Source organism: Phyllostomus discolor, chromosome 7 (assembly GCF_004126475.2).
Source record: "Phyllostomus discolor isolate MPI-MPIP mPhyDis1 chromosome 7, mPhyDis1.pri.v3, whole genome shotgun sequence".
NCBI lineage: Eukaryota > Metazoa > Chordata > Mammalia > Chiroptera > Phyllostomidae > Phyllostomus > Phyllostomus discolor.
Genome location: NC_040909.2, coordinates 94,357,428 through 94,379,170, shown reverse-complemented (window position 1 = coordinate 94,379,170; position 21,743 = coordinate 94,357,428). Strand labels below are relative to the sequence as shown.

At 39.4% G+C, this 21,743-nt stretch overlaps 2 protein-coding genes across 6 annotated transcripts in view; one reads left to right on the top strand and one right to left on the bottom strand.

The window, feature by feature from the left end:
- Positions 1 to 17,141, top strand: part of NSMAF (neutral sphingomyelinase activation associated factor) — a 58,476-nt gene extending 41,335 nt beyond the window's left edge. For all 3 annotated transcript variants that reach the window (XM_028533828.2, XM_036031135.1, XM_036031136.1), the window contains 15 exons: positions 1,350 to 1,401; positions 1,505 to 1,625; positions 1,999 to 2,130; positions 3,146 to 3,188; positions 3,499 to 3,662; positions 5,491 to 5,599; positions 6,699 to 6,757; positions 9,516 to 9,583; positions 10,367 to 10,434; positions 10,878 to 11,001; positions 11,852 to 11,935; positions 12,869 to 13,019; positions 13,552 to 13,654; positions 13,798 to 13,907; positions 15,142 to 17,141. In XM_028533828.2, the coding sequence (XP_028389629.1) occupies positions 1,350 to 1,401; positions 1,505 to 1,625; positions 1,999 to 2,130; positions 3,146 to 3,188; positions 3,499 to 3,662; positions 5,491 to 5,599; positions 6,699 to 6,757; positions 9,516 to 9,583; positions 10,367 to 10,434; positions 10,878 to 11,001; positions 11,852 to 11,935; positions 12,869 to 13,019; positions 13,552 to 13,654; positions 13,798 to 13,907; positions 15,142 to 15,236 (1,483 nt within the window). In that variant the 3' untranslated portion in view covers positions 15,237 to 17,141. The remainder of the gene's footprint in view (positions 1 to 1,349; positions 1,402 to 1,504; positions 1,626 to 1,998; positions 2,131 to 3,145; positions 3,189 to 3,498; positions 3,663 to 5,490; positions 5,600 to 6,698; positions 6,758 to 9,515; positions 9,584 to 10,366; positions 10,435 to 10,877; positions 11,002 to 11,851; positions 11,936 to 12,868; positions 13,020 to 13,551; positions 13,655 to 13,797; positions 13,908 to 15,141) is intronic.
- LOC114514488 (syndecan binding protein) overlaps positions 16,888 to 21,743 on the bottom strand; it is a 23,802-nt gene continuing 18,946 nt past the window's right edge. For all 3 annotated transcript variants that reach the window (XM_036031138.1, XM_036031139.1, XM_036031137.1), the window contains 4 exons: positions 20,586 to 20,757; positions 18,738 to 18,829; positions 17,274 to 17,715; positions 16,888 to 17,211 (listed from right to left, as the gene is read on the bottom strand). In XM_036031138.1, the coding sequence (XP_035887031.1) occupies positions 17,661 to 17,715; positions 18,738 to 18,829; positions 20,586 to 20,757 (319 nt within the window). In that variant the 3' untranslated portion in view covers positions 16,888 to 17,211; positions 17,274 to 17,660. The remainder of the gene's footprint in view (positions 17,212 to 17,273; positions 17,716 to 18,737; positions 18,830 to 20,585; positions 20,758 to 21,743) is intronic.

Genomic DNA, 21,743 nt, shown 5'->3' with positions numbered 1-21,743 from the left:
CTCAACCTTTTCTGTGAACATCCTGATTACCAGTGTTTTGAACTCTGCATTTGACAGGTTCGCCATTTCTTCATCACTTAGTTCTATTTTTGGAGCTTTGATCCGTTCTTTCATTTGGATCATATTATTTTTTTTTAATCTCCAAAGGCCTGTTACGTAGTAAGGGGTGGAGCCTGAGCTGCTTACCGGGGCAGGGCAACCCACGTTGCTGCCATTGGGATGCTGTATGTGGGGAAGGGGTCCAAGAGGGAACAATATCACTTTCTGGGCTCTGTGCCATCTTTCAATCACTTCCCCCACTACCCACAAGCGAATTGGACCCTACTGGTGCTGATTCCCGGGTGGGTGGGCTTGTGTATGTTCTAGGACCCTGTGGGTCTCTCCAATGAACTCTCCCAATGAGGCTGGGAGTTTCTCCTGCCACCTCAACCCCCACAAGTTTTTTTAGTGAGAGGTTTTGAGGCTTTACTTCCCTGTGTTGGAACCTGTGTTGTGCCATCTGTCTCACTCCCCAGTTGTTCCTCCTGGTTTATCCGCATGCAAATGTGGGACCTCCTGCTTCTCCAGCTGCCACCTTGTTATGCATCCTCTGTGCCCCAGCTGCCTGTCTCCGCCTCTCCTACTGGTCTGGATGAATGATTCTTCTTTAACTCCTTGGTTGTTGGACTTCCATACAGTTTGATTTTCTGGCAGTTCTGGTTATCTTTTGTTTTTAAATTTGTTGTTGTCCTTCTTTTGCTTGTGTGAGGAGGCAAAGTATATCTACCTATGCCTTCATCTTGGCCAGAAGTCCCAATTCTAAATAATTCTGCCATGAATCGAATATAATTCTCTGTGGGTATGTAAATGTATAACTTTTTTTAATTATAAAAGTAATATTTCTTTACCATAAAAATGTCAGAAAATATAAAGTAGAAAATAAAGTTCACTTGGCATCTGACCATGCTGAGGTAATATTCATTGTTAATCTGTGGTGTCTGTCTTTCCAGTCTTTTTTTAAGCTCTATACATGGTTATTCATGATTCCTTTTTGAGATGAACTGTTAAAATAGTTCTACTAACTTTTTAGTGTTTAAGCACCTGCCTCCATTTGTCCTTGGATGAGGCAGCATGTGTGGGGGTGTTCATGACATGGACTTGGAGGTGGTCCATCTGGCCATGTTCCGACTCTATGTTCAATGCAGCGTGAGCCTAGATGTGCATATGGATGTTGAGAATTTGAGTTAATGAGAGAAATGAGTGAATATGGGTAACATGTAGAACAGTACCCTCGGTGCAAAGAAAGCAGTGTGGTTGCTGTGTCTACATCCTAGAAGTAAAATCAGTTTAACTTTCTTTTATGTATTTAGTATTGCAGAAACTTGGAAAAACTGTTTGGATGGTGCCACGGATTTTAAAGAGGTAAGTGGTTTAAAAAGCTAATGATTCACTGGGCTGGTGATTTCTAACTACTTTAAAAAGTGTTTGTTGTTCTTCTTTCTTTTTCCCCTCCTGGAACTTTCAGTTGATTCCAGAATTCTATGGTGATGATGTCAGCTTCTTAGTCAATAATCTGAAACTGGACTTGGGGAAGAGACAAGGAGGGCAGATGGTGGATGATGTGGAACTTCCACCTTGGGCTCAGAGTGAGTACCACCTTGAAGGTGTTGCATTTGTAGACATTCTTTTCCTGACTGTGCAGTTTCAGTATTAATTATTTAGTTGTGTAGATTTTAAAAAATGACAGCATAATTCTCTATCTAAATGAGGCAATATCATTCCTATTCCAAATCAAAAATATTCTAAGTGTATCCTGTAAAAATAGTGACATTTTTGAGAGACCTAAATGTTGTGAAAATGATTCTTGCACTACAGAATTAGTATTTTATATGAGGAGGCAAAACTTCATTAAGAAATATGTGCCTCTCACCTGTCCTAGAAGCTTTCATGTGGATAGATGAAAGAAACGAGAGGAAATAGATGGGTGCTGCCATGTTTTGATCAAGTCTAATCCAACAGGTCCCCAAGACTTTCTTCAGAAAAGCAAAGATGCCCTGGAAAGCAATTATGTGTCAGAGCACCTTCATGAGTGGATTGACCTAATATTTGGCTACAAGCAAAAAGGAAGTGAGGCTGTTGGGGCATATAATGGTATGTAATGGTCACTGAAAGTTCATTTAGCATCTTACAAAAACAAAACTAACCAAAAATAGATAGCAGGAGGGCAGAGCAGTCAAGGTTATTTCTTCAGCAGGAGAATTTTGTGTCAGCAAACAGTGCCTCCTGGCTCAGTGACACTGGATTAGATACTAAGTAACAGAGGAGGAAGTACTTTTGCCTAAAGAACATCTTTTTCACCATGATCCCAAGAGGTCTTTTTCAGTCTTCTCATTTTAGCTTGTGCTCTCTCTAGCCCATTAGATAATGTCAATTAAAACTCAATCAGAACAGCTCTAGCCAGTTTGGCTCAGTTGGTTGGAATTTCGCCTTGTAAACCGAAAGGCAGTGGGTTCGACTCCCAGTCAGCGTACGTAACTAGGCTGCAGGTTCAGTCCTGGTCCCAGTCTGGAGGGCATATGAGAGACAACTGGTCAATGTTTCTCTCTTGCCTAGATGTTTCTCTCCCTTTCTCTCCCTCCTTTCCCCTGTCTCTGAAGTCAATGGGCATGTCCTCAGGTGAGGATAAAAAAATTATTCAACCAGAAAATGATAGGTCAGTGACCTCAATGGCTATGAAGGGCCTTGGAGCTTCTTTTTCATTGGGCTGAAAGAAACCAGCAGCAATGCACCTTCTCATCAGTTTCAGCTCTTCCCTACCTCCAGGTTTCTCAGATGACAAGGGAGTGGAGTTGGAAGTTCAGGCTTGATTTCTCACACGCCTGAGCAGAGGGCAGAATGACTTCCCCTCCGGCAGAAATACTGCTGACTGAGAAATACACTGAGATAATTGGTCCTCTTACCTGCCAATTAGATTTCTGCTAAGCAAAAGATAGTAATTCAAACTGATGTAGGCTGAAATTGGATATTATTAGACCATTTTACAAAGTGAAAATTAATTTCTTTGAATAAAAATTTGAAGTTGTTACTGGGTTTTAAAATTCTGAGCAGAGTGTATATTATGACTCAGCAGTACATCTTTCATGGTGTTTTACATCTCTCTTTTCAGTATTTCATCCCCTGACCTATGAAGGAGGTGTAGACCTAAACAGGTACTTAGTCTATAAGGAACTTCTTCTTGATTTACAAATACCTCTTCAACTAAAATTAGTTAAAACTAGTGCACTTATTTAATAATATTGAAGTATGGAAAATTCACAACTAAGTATATCTTGCTGTTACTATTTTTGAGTTACTGAGCTCTCAGAAAGTTTTCAAAAAATCTGTGATAAGATTTGGACAGTCCTGCTGTTAGTATTTGAAGGTTAATCTCTCTCCTGTTGGTCAGTAGTATCTGAAACGTGTGCTTTCGCAAAGCTCCAGCCTAGCGGCTCACTGCATTATTTGTGCTCTGTCCTAAAGCATCGAAGACCCCGATGAGAAAGTGGCCATGCTAACCCAAATCTTGGAATTTGGGCAGACACCAAAACAGCTGTTTGTGACACCTCATCCTCGAAGGATCACTCCCAAGACTAAAAGCTCATCCCAGACCTCCAGTTACAATGCTTCCACAGCAGATTCTCCAGGTAAATTTGCAAAGAGAAGAAATATGAGCATCTCTTGTTTTTCTCTGACGAAGACGTTTCTAACGATTCCGAAGAGGAGATGAAACGGAAACTGTTATGCTGCTTAGAGATTGTTTTATCATCTTATTGGAGTTCTCCTAGAAAAAAAATAGTTTTTGTTCTTATTTTGTTCATTTTTCACTATTAACTTTAAAGGAAATCCAGTTACTGTTATTTCCTGGTAATTTGAAATCTGGCGGTATTTTTATTGTTAACATTAGGGTTCTGTTTCTTTTCTGTGCTTTCCCAGGCTGGTGTTTGATTGTTGGCCAGTCCCTTGTTGCCGACACATCCTGGCCTGGCTGCCCTCACAGGCACCTCTGCCCTGCTCTTCCCCCAGTTCCTTCCCCCATCTCCGTCCAGCTCTCCTCTCCCATTCCCACAGCCTACAGACCTTCCATTCAGTTCTGTTTTCTGTACTTGACCATATCTCCTTATTCAACCATTTGACGAATGTTTACCAATTATCCGTTCTGTGCCAGGCGTATGTTAGGTGCTGACATGAAATGGACTCTGTTCTCACATCTAGTATTTGGAAAGGGTGGAATGTATTCACACCTTCATCCAGTTATCTGTGTTTTATATTTCACATAGGACAGCCTCCAACCTACAGGCTCTTAGGAGTTTGACACTGCGTGGAACTTTGAGAGAAAGTTTTCTTGTCTCCAATTCTGCTATCTGTTCCAGGCACATTCAGACTTCTTAGGCACACGTTGCTGAGCAAGCTCTCAAGGGTGGAGGGACAGCTCAGCAGAGTCACATGACCCAGGGCTGGCTGGGAGTACTTCTCTAAAAGATAACCCCACTGGGTTAAGTCACAAAGACCATAGGATTATCTCGTGATGCCTCTTAAACCCATATTTTGCTTACTCACTGGCCCTGTACCCTGTCTTGTGATTATTTTAAAGGGTAATTGTTTCAGCCTTTCTTAGAAATGAAGGGGTTATTTAGCTAGTCCTGTCCAAGAGTACTTGGGGTAATTGTCTTCATCTCTGCTTCCTCCCCCACAAAACCAGAGCAAAACTGCAGCATTCTTAGGGAAACAGCAGGCGTTTGCATAAACTGCTGACAAGGAAATGGTTCCTCAGGCTTGTATTTCCTGAAGTTCTTAATTTAGGGGCCAAGTGAAGACTTTGCAAACATTGGTAAAAGTATAAAAATGTTCTGATATTTAAATATACTTCTTAATTATTCTCCAGATTGTTAGGGTGGTCAGTGACATGGACTGTGAAAGAATTCACAGAGAAGGACGTGTAGAGAATGAAGTTTGTGTTCACTGGCCGAGAAAGGACAGGGCATGCGGTGCAGAGATGCACCAGCACTGAGGGGTGGGGGCTTTGAGCTTTCACTGGATTAGGAAAGGGTGGGGTTGCTGCTGTGTGGCCCTGGGCAGTTGGGGCTGCAGTTTGTTCCAATGTTATCTCCTGCCAGTGGCTGTGGAGAGCGGTTAGTTCTTACTTCCAGTAATTTCCAGCCCTGGGGACAAGCTCAGAAGAGTGAAATGGCAGTCCTGTTTACCAGGGTCACAGGCCCACTCAGCACATGGTGCTACAAAGCAAATGGCTCTGGCTTTACCCTTTCACAAACGATTTTTATTTTATTTAGATTATATACCTTATTATTTTTGGAGCTCTCTAACAAGTACATTTCAAAGCTATTATATTTTGGTGAGACATTTTGTGGGGTTTTTTGGTTGTTTGATTTTAATAGGAAACATTGTGACTCTGATGCTTGCTGTCTGATGCTTGTTAGTACTTTAGTTGACTCACTTAGCAATAATTTAATGTAGTCTCTCCAGGTGAAGAGTCCTTTGAAGACCTGACTGAGGAAAGCAAAACACTGGCCTGGAATAACATCGCAAAACTGCAGTTGCATGAGCAATATAAAATCCACAAAGAGTAAGGCTGTCTCTGTGCTGTCCTTGTAGAAGCTGGGGTCTTGGCCTGGTGTGAGATTGTTTTAAGCTGAGTCAAGGGGGAAGTTCTCTTTCAATGTCATCTTGATTGTTTTTTATCTCCCCAGAATGTCCATAGTGATATAGTGATCAGCCAGCTGAGGTCAATGTGGCAAAGGAATTTTTGGCACAAACAGATTTGTGCTGGCCTACCATGTTGTCATTTCTATAGTCAGTCATTTTAGAATTTTAAAAATAATACCTGTACTTCCAAAACATTGAGCTTGCTGTTGGACCTAAAGGGGTTATGTGTTCCCTGTCTTCTGCTACTAAAGATATTTTTATAAAACTTTGGTAGAAAGACTAGAGGAGCACTGGTCACCTGATTGTCCTGTTACAGGTGGGGAAATGCAGCCCAGAGACAAGGCTCCGTGTCCTGCTCCACAGCCATGGGCATCCTATCTGACGTTTTGATATTGTGCACACCGTGGGCCATGGGTGAAACAGAACGTGCCAGTCTGCTTTAGATCAGTGGTTTATAATCAGAGCACAACCTTGGAAAAGAATACGTAGTTTCTCCTTATTCACTGTAACAGTGCCCTTTCTTCCCTCAAATTCTCTGGCACATAGAAAGGGGCCTTGTAACGCAGGGCAGTGAAGACATGAATGAAACTTCAACAGGACATGCTAGAACCACTCAGTGGTGTCATCGTCGCACAGGGGCTAGGTAAATTCGATTCACTGACGATGCAGGTGAAGTGATTGTAAAGAAGAGTTTCAGTCATTCGGGTAAGAGTCAGATAAAGGGGAATTGAGGGAGAAGCATTAGTAGTATTCCAATTGTCAGCAATGTATTAACTTCAAATGAGGCCAGTAGGGAAGCGAGAGTGGGAGTGTTTTCTGGCCACAGGTATCGCCAGCACAGAATTAGAAGTTGCCAGGCTGTGATTTGGTAATGGCAGGTGTCATGTGGGACAGATTCAGCAGACAAGCTGTGAAGAAAACAGTTATAAAAATTTGGTAAAATTAAATCAAGACCTTGAAAGAGACCAGTGTCCTAGTGCAGGATTGATGGTAATTCATAAAACTTTGTTTTTAAACAGGGCAGTTACTGGAATAGCAGTCTCTTGCAATGGATCATCAGTCTTTACCACCTCACAAGGTATGTTTTCCCACCTGAAAAAGGGCTTTCCTAGAGTCATAGTGTCCACGTTTCTTCACTCTCAGTCAAGGACTGTACTTGCATGTGCCACCCCCACATAAAATAAATTTTGAGCAATTATTTTGTGGTTTATTACATACAATGTTATTGTAGTTTGCAAAAAACAATTATGAAAAATGCCTTTCTGTTGCTAAGAAGGTTTCCCAAAATTTAAGGGGAAGGACCGAAAGAGTTTATTTCCCATCATCTTGTTTGGGAGGAGCCTTGCCCACCAGCGCTGGAGGTGCACCTGATTTCTGGCGGGTGGCCGGGGAGAGAACGGGAAGCGGGGCTGGAGCCGCTGTCAGACAGACCTGGAGCGTCACAGGGCCTGGGGTGTGCACGTTTTCACGTGGGAATGACGATTTGCTGTGAAGGTTTTCATTTTTGTCACTCAGTATATGTTCGGGGTGCTTGCTGTAGCATTTGGCTTGAAATCTAATTCCTATATTGTTAATGTGCTTTTGCATTACCAAAATTATGAAAAACCCTGCAATGGCTTGTTGATATGACTTGGAATAATTATATTTGAATGATACATTAGAATTTAACTATTTTGATCTTTAAAAAGGACTAAGCATAAAGCATCTCTTGCTGTGTACAACATTGCTTTCCCTGGCGTCTGTACAACATGTACTTAGTTCAATCACCTGTTGCCCTGCTGTGTTCAAAGCCTGGTGACAGGCACTCCCGAAGGTGTAGAGATGAAAAGAGTAAGGTGTTAGCCACCCTGCTTAGATTTTAGACAGCTCATCATGGCAAAGTTAGTAGCTGACTGTTTGGACTCTATTTATTCAGTCTTTATCATATGAAATTATATTTTTCATCCATTAAGTTAAGAAATAATGCTATCCAACTCAACACCTCCAGGGGAAAATCAGTTACTGCTGTCAGACTCTGTTTGATAATCATGGTTTATTATCTGTAGCATGTCATTCCTTTCTCTTTCAAATACAGTCTCAGATTTCATAGCACAGAGTTTTCCACAAAGCCTAGAAAATGATTCTACTGTAGACCAAAGGAAGTGACTGTGCAGGACACACACTGGGCCATGCTGGGGCCACCAACACGATGCTCTGGGAGAAGAAGGCAGTCCCTGTCTTCCCAAGATCTCTGCCTGCCACGATTGCCGACAGTCATGCAGACAAAAGGCTTTTCCTTAGGCAAAGCCTGTGTTCTTAGCTGGATTGGCCTGATGTGGTTCGTTAAATCCTTCAGCTTGTTGTACTTTTGTGACCTTGTAAATCATGAGCATCAAGGGTTTAAACCTCCAAGGCTTATTAATTATTATATTGCTTCTTTGTGAATTTGCCAAATAAAGGAGAGAGATATTTCATTTTCCTTAAGTGACAAGCTTTTATATTTTTGTTTGTTTCTTCTCAATCTTAATAATTCATATTACTGATTCATATGTATCCTGATAATTACCCTAAAGTTGCATTTCAGATATGCCGCGTATGTTTAGGTATGTGGGCATGACGGGAACCCATCACAAATGAGACTAGCTCTTCAGCATCTGTAACATGATCACTTCTGGTATGGGGAGGGAACCTTTGATGTCAAGAAAAGCATCGTTACATACCAGGCTGGCCTATGGTTTTCTATAGGTTGCCCCAAATTAATAAGCTTAAGCAGGCTTTGTGGTGAATACTCAGAATTGCCAAATAAAAAGGTCATTCTTTGGAATCAAAAGCAAGGTTGGGAAGAATGTCAGAGTGACTTATACCCTCAGGGAGATGTTTGGTGATGTATTCATTCTTCTGTTTCTGTTTTCAAGCTAATATGGGAAAATGTTTTATTTAAACTCATGTTTATAAAGACTCAAGACTTCTGTGTGTTAGTGTTGCAATAAATTGAAATATTAAATTTTACTATAAAAAAGAATTATTTAACACTCATTCTGACCTTTATCATGTTGTATGTTTGTAAATGTTACATATTTCAAATGTGGGATGTTTGGAGCACATTGTGATTTGCAAGTCTTGCTTTTTTTAAGGGGTTTGGGTACACTTCTAAAACTTGTTAGGCAGGGAAATTAAAAGCTTGGACATTATAATCCCAACTTTATTATTCTTTAGAAAGTTAGTGATTCTCTTCCATAAATGCTAATTCTGTACAGGTTATCACACCAAAATTGGTCTATTGGTTAAAAAGGAACAAACCTATACTGCTGCAATTCTTAAAAAAGATTAAACTTTCTATTTTTCTCCTTTTTTTAAGGTTTACTTCTTTATTTAGATTTTATTTATTTACCTTTAGAGAGAGGGGGCAGGAGGGCAAAAGAGAGGGAGAGAAACATCGGCGTGTAAAAAATACATAGATCGATTGCATCTCACACACCTCCAACTGGGGGCCTGGTCCACAACCCAGGCATGTGCCCCGACTAGGAATCAAACCAGCAACCTTTTGGTTTGCAGGCTGGCACTCAGTCCACTGGCCACACCCGCCAGGGCTGTTGTATTCCTCTTTAACTTTAGCTTAGAGCAGTTATTACGCTTAACCCTGTGTTCACTCATGCTGAAATGTCAACTGTGTCTATACTGGGTTTTAAACTGATTTCCTTGTCAGGGAGTTAACAGATCATAGCATCTTGCTGTTGGAGGAGGAGTTAGGTCACCTAACCCCATTTACTACCCAGTGCGGTCAGGAGCGTGCCCCCTGCAGCCTTCTCTGTCATCTCTGTGGTTCTCACATGGTTGCCTTCTCACTGTTAAATTAGATTCCACCTTGAAGATGTTTTCTAAAGAAACCAAAATGCTACAGAGAAGTATATCATTTTCAAATATGGTGAGTTCATTTTAATTTTAAGTCAGTGTCATGATAATATAGGCACACATATCATGACATTTTGTTTCTCTCGAAACAGTTGGGTTTATTCCTGTATGGTATTGACAGAATGCTTTAGTTAGATTATTTCTAAATTCAAGTTAGACTTTTTTCAAGTTGCCTCATTCTCATAATGAAATTTCATTTGTAGCCTAAAAAACTTGGACTGCTGCTACCCAGTAGAGCTCTCCTTAATAAATCTTTCCTCCTTGGAATTTTCAGACTAAATGTATATATGCTACTTAAATAACTTATGCATATCTGAGTTGCTAGAATACCCAATACTAGAAAACCGATGATTCTGAAAAAGCACATTTTATTGTTAATGTAAGTCACCCAAAAGATTCTGAAACTCCCTAAAGAATTTTGGAAGTTCTCCTACCCACATTAATCTGTAACCCTGTGACTGTGCTTGCATTCTTGAGGATAATCCCCAGCCTGCCCTCACGCATGACTTCCTCCAGCGTTCCTGGCAGCACCCCCAGCCCAGGACGTGAGGGAGGCCTTCCACAGCCCCTGAACATGGTCAGGCTAGACCCGGTGCGCTGGATACGCTTTGACTTTCCTACACTTGGGAGGAAGCAAGGCTTCTGGAATTAACCAGTTGGAAAAAAAACTTTGTAAATATCAGGCGGCTAACATAAACAGAATATGAGCATTAATTTGGGGGATCTCATAAGATAGTTTTACTATGTTAGGGACTAACTATTATAGATTATTAATGTTGAATCATTTGTGTTTCAGGCCTTATCATCTTGTTTACTTTTACCAGGAGATGCCACTGTCATAAGTTCTTCATGGGATAATAACGTGTATGTACCTGTGCACACTTCTTTGTAATTACACATGCATCTCACCACTGTGTGGACTCAGCGTAGTAAGGACAGAATCTCCCATTGCCAGGACACTGTGCAGTGTTTTTTTTTTGGGGGGGGTGGAGCGGGAACAAATATTAGATGAGGATATTTCTGTTGGATTTGAATATGATTATTTGAATCTAATGATTTCTCCAGTTGAACTCTTTCTCTAAATTTTAAATTGAGGTGAAAACAAAGATAAGCCAGACCTGGAAATTTCTAGTTTCAAATTAAAATTTTCTGTTTTTTGGTTTGCTAACATGAGAACAAGTAGTTTGTAATTCTAATGGGCCTTAGTAAGTATAACATTAAACAATATGATGTTTCTTGAATATGTGTTTGAGTCTTAAAATTAAGCTGAATGCTGTTTTAATAGTTCTCATTATCTTTTATGTTAGCTATTTTTATTCCATAGCATTTGGAAGATGCCAAGACACATTAATGGGACATGATGATGCTGTTAGTAAGATCTGTTGGCATGACAACAGGCTGTATTCTGCATCGTGGGATTCTACAGTGAAGGTTATATATTTCTATCTTACAATGTTTGTATAATAAAAATATTATAAACCATTTAACTACCTGTTAACATGTTCAATCACTGGTTTTCACAAAGCGTGTGATATATAAGAATATTGAATATTACTGCTTTTTAAATGTGTACACTTCTCAGTATAATAGGAAGTTTCTATGATTATCCTACTGTGTGTTCAACTAGGGGTGAAATGATCTAGTATTCGTTAGACAGCGGAGCTATGGAGAAACGGCCCCTTTCATCTAACACAGTTGGAACTAGCAGTTGACCAGTTAATCAGAAAATTTCAAGTTAAAGTGGGAATCATTAAAAGATAATACATTTTATTGAAAGTTTAAACATAGAAATGCACATTTCATTCACCATTCTGTGGATCGTAGGGCTGTATATAAACTACACCAGTATTCATCATCTTCATTTCTAATCTGCATTTGTGTAAAAAGAAGTCAAAAACCTAGAACGATTATAATTCCTTCAAAAGTTTTTCAAGATTTATCCCCCATTCTTGTAGATAAGTTTCTTTCCTGCACCTCATTTCAGCAATTTTTCGGTAGTCTTTTCAGAACATTAATAGACATGCAACACTCATATTCCTTAGTTCACACAATACTTAAATCCCATAAGGGATGGAAAGAGACACAGGTCCAGTCGACTCTTGGTAAGCACAGGATGGCAGAAATAAAAGCACGGGCACGGCAGCACTGCAGAACGGGAACCAGAGCGTTAGGCAGCGCATTTGCTGGTGTGTTTCAGTGGAGGTTGTTAGTCAAGAGTTCTTCACTTTATTAGAAATGCTTTTATATTACGTTTGTAAATATCTTCTGCATTATGTTCCAGGTGTGGTCTGGTGTTCCTGCAGAAATGACAGGCACCAGAAGACACCAGTTTGACATGCTGGCCGAGCTGGAACATGATGTCAGTGTGAGTACCAGCAACAAAAGTGCACAAAACCTGAGCTTCAAAGTCCGGGCGTTTGAGGAGGATTCTTGGTCTCACTTGTGTTTATGACCTTTTGCTTTGTGTTAGGTTTGCTTATTGGAGATCATAGGCTGACTCTCAGTTCTTTTCTTTGAGTTGATTTTTTGGGTTTCCAAGTCTACTTTTGCCTTTTTTTCTTCAGTTTACTATTTCCCTGAACACGGCATTGAATATTTGGGTATCCTCAGACTATCTCAGGCAACAAGATGTGACCCATTGTCTTTCATGTTTTCTGACACAGAAGGTAAAAGGGACCATCTGTCTAGGATGATACACAGCCACAACTGAGGACACTGACCTGATATTTGGATGGCCCAAGTGTGTGCAGCCTGGGGCAGACCCAGGGCTGGCACCTGATACCTTTCACATGTTGTTTCCACTGGGTCCTACTGCCACATCTTAGGCTGTAGCTCCCAGTACTGCCTGTTCTCTGAGGTTGGGAACTGAAGCCTAGTTTGCATGGTCGACAGATGAACTGAAGTTGAGAAATATTTATTCAGTGTATAATTCAAGATGGATATGCAGGTATAACCTTGAGACCTCCCCCTTCTCCCAAATCCCTCCATTAGGCACCAGTCTGCTGTTGGCACCTTGCTACAACTTATTATTCATAGAGTTAGATGGACAAGTTTAGGCTATTTTAAAACCAAATTACATTTCCAATAGCAATACTTCATCTTATTCACTAGCATACAAAGAATTTTGTCTTTAAATATCATTCAGCAGGTGATATTGAAATACATCTTCATTAACTACACCAGTACACTGTGCCATAGAGTTTAATCTGCATCATTGCATCCACTTACTTGAACGAGCCTAGGGAAACATAGCTTATGACCATAATTCTAAATGAGGTACTTCTGTTTCCTTCCTTAGGTAGACACAATCAGTTTAAATGCTGCAAGCACACTGTTGGTTTCAGGCACCAGAGAAGGCACGGTGACTATTTGGGACCTCACGACAGCCACGGTACTGCACCAGATTCCATGCCATTCAGGGATTGTATGTGATACTGCTTTTAGCCCAGGTACTATTATTATCCTTTTTAATACAAATGATACTGGGGGCATTAGCATTATCACTTTGAAATACATGGGAATTTAAAAGAAAAATACCTGGCTGATAAAAGAGGTTTTGCCTATATAGCTAAACCTACTTCATGGCAGAATGTGGTATACTTGTGGCATTTGCACCTAGTAGAAAAATTGCATTGGATATTATTCTTTATTCCTCAGCTCATCAAGAAATTAATTTGTAAGATGTAAATGAACTCACACCAAAGGGTCATTAGCCCAGTGTCTTAGAAACAAAAGCAAATCTTTCCCTGCCCCCACTTCCCTCCCCGTAACAGTTGATTTGAGCCAAGCTGATGACATGCAGGGGAGGTAGGTCTCAAATGGTCCAAATCAAGCATTTCAAGGAGAGGGTAGTCACTGGTTAACTAAAACAAGCAGCTCAAGGAAAATGAGTGTTAGGTCACTGGATGAGAAATAAATCTCAGAGTAATCTAAAACAGCCTGCAGCAGTGACCCGTGTCTGTGTTTCACCTCACGTTACAGACAGTCGCCATGTCCTCAGCACAGGAGAAGATGGTGGTCTGAATGTAATAGATGTGCAGACAGGAACGCTTATCTCTTCTATGACTTCAGACGAGCCTCAGAGGTACAGTTTGGGGGGTTACTAGTGGTGAAGACATTTACACACAAGTTCATGATCATGCCTTTGGGCTTGCTTTTGGCCAGTGTAATACAGGCCTTCCTTCAGGATGGATGATGAAATGATTTATTTCTAAATCACTCTTGCAGGTGCTTTATCTGGGATGGAAATACTGTTTTATCCGGAAGTCAGTCTGGTGAACTTCTTGTTTGGGACCTTCTTGGAGGAAAAATCAGTGAGAAAATACAGGGCCATAAAGGTAAAGTTATTTGGCTGACTTGACCTTTCTTCCTAAAATACTGAACTCAGACCTGCTTTCCCATAAGTCCTTGACACAGCAATTAAGACAAGGAGAAATAAAGATATCCTTATTGGAAAGAAAGAAGTAAAACTAATATTATTTGCAGATGACATACTATATGTAGCGAACCCTCAAGATTCCACCAAAACACTATTAGAACTGATGAATGAATTCAGGGAACATACTCTTCTCAAGCAGAAAACACTCCATGTACCCTCCATGCTGTAAACATTCCCATCCAACATCCTGGTTGGCCAGGTGGTCTACATTTCTTGGGTCCTTCAGGATTTAGGTTTATGTTGACACACATTTGACTCCAAAAAGAAGTTTTTACATTAAGTTCCATATAGAGCATTAAAAACCATAGTGAAAGCTGTAATAGTTCAATACAGTTTAAAAATATATACCAAAGTAGAGAATCACAATGAAAAAAGCTGTCATCTTTTTGTCACCTAGCACTGTCTCCTGCCTCTCACACTTCTCTTTATCTTGGTTTTCCAGTTTGATCCTGGATGTGGGTCCTTATTGTTGAGAGGGTGTGTTTGTACATGTACACAATTGTTCTGTGGGGTTTTTTTCCCCACTTAATAGTATCTCTTGGAGACTCACTGTAGCTTTTTACATTTGCATGGTTTCCTCCTAATCATGTGGAGCAGGGGTGTCCAACCTTTTGACGTTTCTGGGCCACACATTAAATACAGACACTAATGAAAACTGATGAGCAAAGAAAAGCTTTTAAGCGAATTTACGATTTTGTGTTGGCCCACATTCATAGCCATCCTGGGCCACATGCGGCTTGCAGGTTGGACACCCCTAATGGACTGTTTATGACTTTTAATTCTTCTGGTATCTAGTTGTAAGTCTCTGCTATCTTCGCACTGTGAATGGAAACTTCCCACCTGCATCCTTTGTCATTGTTTTGTGTGGTTAGTTCTTCTTATTCCCTACCTCCTTCCTCATCTGCTTCCTGACTTTTGTTAGTGGTACATATCTGCATTCTCTTCTGTATCCATAATCCCAGTTGTTTTAGCTTTACCTTTAAAAGATTTCTTATTTTCCCCAAGTTCTTTATATCAAGCAGTTACTTTTAATTTCTAAAGATTTTATTATAGGACAACACAATGTAGTACTTATTGGTGTTCTTGGGCTCTTGTTCCACTCACTCCCTAACCACAATGCCTTCTTCTCTTAGGTGCTGTGACGTGTATATGGATGAATGAACAGTGTAGCAGTATCATCACAGGAGGGAAAGACAGACAAATTATGTTCTGGAAGTTGCAGTATTAAGTGCCTTTTCTTCTCCTGAATATTAAATTGAACTCTATTTAATGTATTTTTAAACCAAACTTTTAAATGAACTGGTGAATTGAATGTGCAATGATAATAATCGGAAGTGTTACCACATAAGGAATTTGTGGCTTTAAACTTTCTAAAGCATGGTAACTTCACTGAAAACTATTAGTTGCCATCTTCTGAGGCAGTTACATTTGCAAGGCCAGTGGTCATCCCAGTGTGGTGATGGTCAGAAGGCAGGTTTGAGTGGCAGAGAGTAGCCAGGAGATATTCAACTGACCTGGGGAAACGTTCAGAAAGCACTTATCAATACAGAATTTTCCAAGAAAATGTGCAGTATACGATACTATTTCTGAGTCACTCAATTTTGTCTTCATGATCTATGCAATTGCTGCCCATTGGGTTTTTGGGTGTTTGTGTTTTCATGGAGTGGTTACTTTCTATAACCTACTGTCCCCAGATTCTAAGAACCTGGGGAAGGATTGAGTTCTTATAACAGTTACTGTATATAGGAATGGTTTATTTCATTGCAGCTATTAAATGTTCATCTTTTCTAAACATTAAAAGTATTTTTCTGTAATTAAGCCAGTTTTCATTTTCTCATTTAAATATACTATAGAAACTAGTACCTTTTAAGAACTTCAAATATCAATCCTCCTAGAAAACCATAGTGATATGAATGTTGTTCTTACACTTGGAACCATCTTTGGACCCAAGTCCAGACAGCAAAGTAGATAATCAAACCAGGAAACTTCATTTGGTTTGCTTTTGTAAATTTCAAGTAAGGTAAGTTGTAAAGCGGTAGCACTAACTCTCTTTTCTGGACCATAGTAATGATGTGACTTAAAATTTTTCTATACTCTAAAAGTATATCTTGTTATATCTTGTAAGCAGTAATGGCATAAGGAAAACACTTGAATCAGACCAGGGTGATAGAATTTTCAGTTTTTCTCAGGTATTGCTGGGGAGAATTTACAGCCTCAATGAGTTCCTGGTCCTCTGCCTGAGGAGTCAGAACCTGAGGAATCAAGTTCACAGCTAGAAGCACTTTTCTCAACACTCCTACTCCCCTGCACTGAGGGCTTCTCCCAGGACCCCTTGGCAGCTGCTATGGAGACGACTCTCCCACAGGTCCCAGGTGAATTTCACATACCTACTTTCTAGGTCGTGCACTAGTTTGGAGAAAGCCATGGACAGTTTCCAAATGATGCAATAGTAGACAGTCTGACTAAATTTTAACTTTATTTATACATATTTAATTGGAATAAGTATAAACCAAAAAAGAAGAAAATCAGGATAAAGTGTCAATGCAATTTGTTTACAGGGAGGAGTCAGGAGATAGAATTACCAGGACAACATTGTAAGACCATCCCAAAGTAGCTAGGTTACATCATGTTTAGAGTGAAATGTCAAAATTAGGCATCATCCTACTTAATCTACAATAAAAAAGGAAGTCAAAAGTTTATTCTACTTAGTATAAGAATTTTTACACTAAATATACAATGATTCATTTCTCAGAAAATGATACCAGTAACGTTGAGAAGTTGTTTCCATTACACAATGACTAGAAAATCTCAAATACAACAAAGCAGCTATGCTATATATAGCTCAGTATACACCACTAATTTGTTTTGGGCTAGTGTACATTTCAGTTTAATGCAGAACTGCATTTTGGGTTTTAGAAAGGCAGCAATAGTTATATTTTGGCTTTTATACTAGATGCTTAACATAGTTAAGGCGACAGTTCAAGCATATTAAGTGAAGGTAGTTAAAAATTTAATGATAATGCAATCTCTTGCAATCTACATACACTGTATAATGCTTACATGGAATGAAACCAGTGTTATTTAATTGGTGTTTTACAGACACACACTACACTCACACACACAGAACCAAGAGGAAAAAAAAACACTATCAAAAGCAATCATTCTAAATGTACTACGGTAACAGTAAAAATGCAAATACCACACTAAATGTGGTAACCATTTGTGGTACCACAAAAAAGTAACCATACCATTACTTTAGTAATACCATACTAAAGTAGTATGACAGCACTACTTGATTTCTAGAATAAAGTTGACTGGTTCTAACACAAAGCTAAAGCCTGCATTAGTCATTCTAATCATCATATCATGGCTTATAAAAGCATCAGGTATCTAGTAGAGATACTAATCTATGAGAGTCAGTAAATGTTGTCAAAGTTTCACATCTGTAAAACCAGGATAAGGCTACAACTATTTTGAAGTCTGAACAAGGTATCAGATCAGTTAAGATTCCCAGCCATAATATCAGATAGAAAGGACCTCATGCAGCATATGCTGTCTGGCTCCTAGAAAGCTTCACGTGCATAATACAAAGTTAAGTTGCCAAAGAAGTAAACTGGAGGAGTTCAGCGAAGTTTCCATTGTGTCATGGCTTTTAAACCTCAGGAATGGTGTGGTCCATCAGGCTTTTCATAATGCTTGGTGCCATCCTACAAGAGAGCCACTTTTATTAAATACTGAAGTTTGGGGCTTTTTTAAAAAATGCTAAGTTCTTTTTAATGAGTTCTGATCTAAGGGTATCATGTAATCTACTTGTTTTGTAAATTTCCAGTGTGAAAGGCTATCTGAATCTTGGTGGGAAAAGTTAGATAAGATACAATTAAGTCTTTGTATATTAAGGCTGATGATATTAAAAAGAAAGAAAATGAGAATCCTGTTATGAACTGGGGGAGGGAGGTTGTGGCTCCTATCACTCATTTAGGAGAGAACTTTAGAATGAGGAGTCCTGACAGTAACTCCTTTTTTAATACCCCAAGAGTAACTAGTTACTTTCTACCCAGAAGCTGAAACCAACAAAAATTTCATTATAGCTGCTGTGTTTTTGTAATTTTTTAAATCTTATTTCCACATGCAAGATAACTTGAGTCTGAAACAAGGATCATAAATTCGCTTGGCAGAAACAGCTCTGCTGGAGCCAGGATTTTAAAAGCTCCAGAGATGAGAATCCTTGCTGCCCCTTCTCTAGCCTCCCTTAGCTTTCCAGGCCTCATCCCCCACACACCACACCCCTGCCCACCTCCACCTTCCTCCTGGGATAATCAAGAGAATAAAAACCGTGACTCCTAACATCCAGAAAACAAGAATTTGCCATCATGAACTACCGGGAGATTTCTACTGAGCAAAGGAGCTATAGGCAGCATGTAACCACCATTTCACTGAAAAGTGGTAGGTGAAGTGAAAGCCTGCCCACCTCTGTTCATATACCCTTTTCCTACTAGGAAATGTCCAAGTTTCAAAAGTGTGTGGTGGATTTTATTCCATACTTAGGAAGTTGTGAAAGGTCATCCTTACCAACCATTTCCTCTGATTTAAACAATTTAATCCAAATTTCTGGGTAATAGCAACATCATCTCTTAGGTAAAGAACCAAGAGTTATGGAATTAAAAGAAAGCCCAGTGCTTATACTAAGTCACATTACCATGAGCATCAAGTTCAAGAATTGTCTACTTACCGTTTAATAATATGTTCAAAGATAAAAGCAGGCATAATTGTAATAGTAACTACAGTCCCAGACGTTGACAATATGTCTGCAATTTGAGAGTCCTGTTAAAAACACATGGGTGAGAATTCCAGATTTTTTTATTCAATAAACATAAAATTATATGATTGGTAAATAAATATGTATCCTCTTATGTTTTGCTAATATCTCTAAAATCCTGACCTTTGGCATTTATTACTTTTTTCCAGCTTTCTTCCTCTTTTTTTAAGATTTTACTTTTTTTTATAGAGAAAGTGAGGGAGAAAGAGGGAGAGAAACATCAATCAGTTGCCTTTCATATGTGCCCCACCAGGGACTGAACCCACAACCGAGACACATGCTTTGGGAATCAAACTGGCCACCTTTTCCTTCATAGGAAGATGGCCAACCAACTGAGCCCCACTGGTCAGGGCTTTTTTTTTTTTTTTTTGTAGATTTCCTTACTAAGTTTAATTCTGTAGAATCACAATTTTATAGGTGGTAGCAAAATTGCTAAGTAAACTGATCTGAATATATTAGCCCCCCCAAAAAAACCCCACACCTTTTTATTACTTAAGATTAAGTACTTTTCCCCATCTATAGTATTACCACATCCCCTCAGTTAACCAAAGTTTATGAAATAAGCAGATCATGATGAAAACCTTAAAATAGCCTTGTTTAGGAAACTGCAAGGAAAAAAACCTACAAAAATGAAGTACTAGTATGAACAGCAACTATTACTCATTTCCCACAATCTGGATTGAAAAAAGTTGGGCAATCATTCATTGAAAATGCCATTAAATCTTCAATGCCTATGTCTCTATAGAATTCTAGTTCAAGAAACTACAAAGATCAACTAGTCCAACCACCTTGTTGCGGGAACAATAATTCCAGTTAACAGCCCAGATATTGGGTTGGCCAAGAAATTCATTCAGTTTTTTTTTCCATAAAAGACATTTTGCCCCTGGCTGGCGTAGCTCAGTGGATTGAGCGTGAGCTGTGAACCAAAGCATCGCAGGTTCAATTCCAGTCAGGGCACATGCCTGGGTTGCAGACCACGGCCCCCAGCAACTGCACATTGATGTTTCTTTCTCTTTCTCCCTCCCTTCCCTCTCTAAAAATAAATAAATAAATAAAATCTTTAAAAAAAAGACATTTTCATTTCACCAATAACTATTAATTTGCATATTTTGAGTATATCGGCCATCTCCTCCATGGTAGAGAATTGATAGTTCTTGTTGTCTCAGGCTGATCCCTATTGACTTGAACTCATCCACCTGACAGTGAAGCAATGTCTGGCAAGAAATCTCCAGCACGGAACTTCACAAAGCACTCTGACACACCTAATCAGTCATAGTACCTTCTCTATATACTGCACAAATCTTTTTTTGTTTCAGCTGCATTTCTACCTTTCTTGAAATAATAAAGCATAATATGCTGAAAATGTTGCTTATCTCCTTCCATCTTTAGTATTAAAATGACTACACAAAACACCAATTTTGACTTCTTTTTTCCAATGCACACTGATATGACAGCTGTCACAATACAATCCAGCAAAATTGTTTCAAATGAAGTTAAAAACAACTAAGCAGTACTGGAGCCACCTTATGGGAAAAACCAAATGAACTGTTTAGTCAACCCACTAATTCCTTTGTCCTCAGAGTACAGCTCACAGAGAGTACAGCAGAGCCCCGGGTCCCACGTGATTCATCTCCACTGTATTTCTACATTTTGAAACTCAGTATGAAAACACCCAAAATAGACAACAACCGAAAGAGATAAATGAAACAGACATTTGCTAAAATAAAACCAGCAGAACAAGATGCAAGTTCCATCCCTTACCTTCAATCCAATGACATTCTGTCCATTAATTTCACATATGTTATGTTCTGTGAGAAGACCATTTCTGGCTGCAGAACTGTCTTTTACAATGGATGTTATTTTTCCATTTTTAAAGATAAAACCAACATGTCCAGTACTATCCTTATGCATTGTAATGGTGCGTTCAAAGGGCCTGTAAACATAATGGGTTCAATTAAAAATTCCATAGTAAACATTCTCATGGACTTCTGCCATACTGGATGCTGTTAATTCTAGTAAGAGCAACAAAGAACAGCCATGATATTGCACACTGACAGAGTATCTCAACATAAAAGATTACAGCTGACCCTTCAACAATGCAAGGGATAAGGAGCACTGACCCCCATGCAGTCAAAAGTCGGCACAGAACTTTTGACTCTGCATAACTTCAACAATAACTGGCCCTCCACATTTGTAGATTCCCAACAGCAGCTCAAAACAGCTGACTGTTACACAACGGGTTTGAACTGCTTGGGTCTGCATATTAAATCCATGTGTAAGTGGACCTGTGTAGTTCAAACCCATGTTCAAGGGTCAACTATATCTTTTTTAATTTATACATTACGGTTTGCCTAAATTATTAATCAAGACTTCCTTCTTTTAAATATCAAAGTCTTAACTGGCTTCTACAAAGTTCCTTTTAGAAAGGAAGACACATGGCTATGATGACAAGGTAGCCGGCTATCCACTCTGAAAAGCTACCATGCCGGTTACACCTGCTCCGCTCTCCATAATTCCAGTCAGGTCATTATGGGTTTTGTGATAAACCTGTTTTTACAAAATTCAGAACAATCTTAGCTTCCTATCAGTCCACGTTATTCTTCCTTACATATGAAGCAAAAATGGCATTTGTCTATAAAACATTTACTAAATACTTACCACATGTGAGAAACTAGAAACACCAAAGTAAAAAGTTTAACTGAGAAGAAAAAAAAACCCAAAAGCTAACTATAACAATATGATACAGGTCCACCCTTAATACTTTTGAGAGCCAGAGCAAGAAATGCAGGCCCGTATTCCAGGTGCTGAATGTTTAAGTAATGAATGTACTAACTGCTAAATAAAACTTCCCTTATGCCCACCTGGACAAGACTTTCATAAACACCCCCAAAACCCGATTTGTTTTTAGAACTTACATGC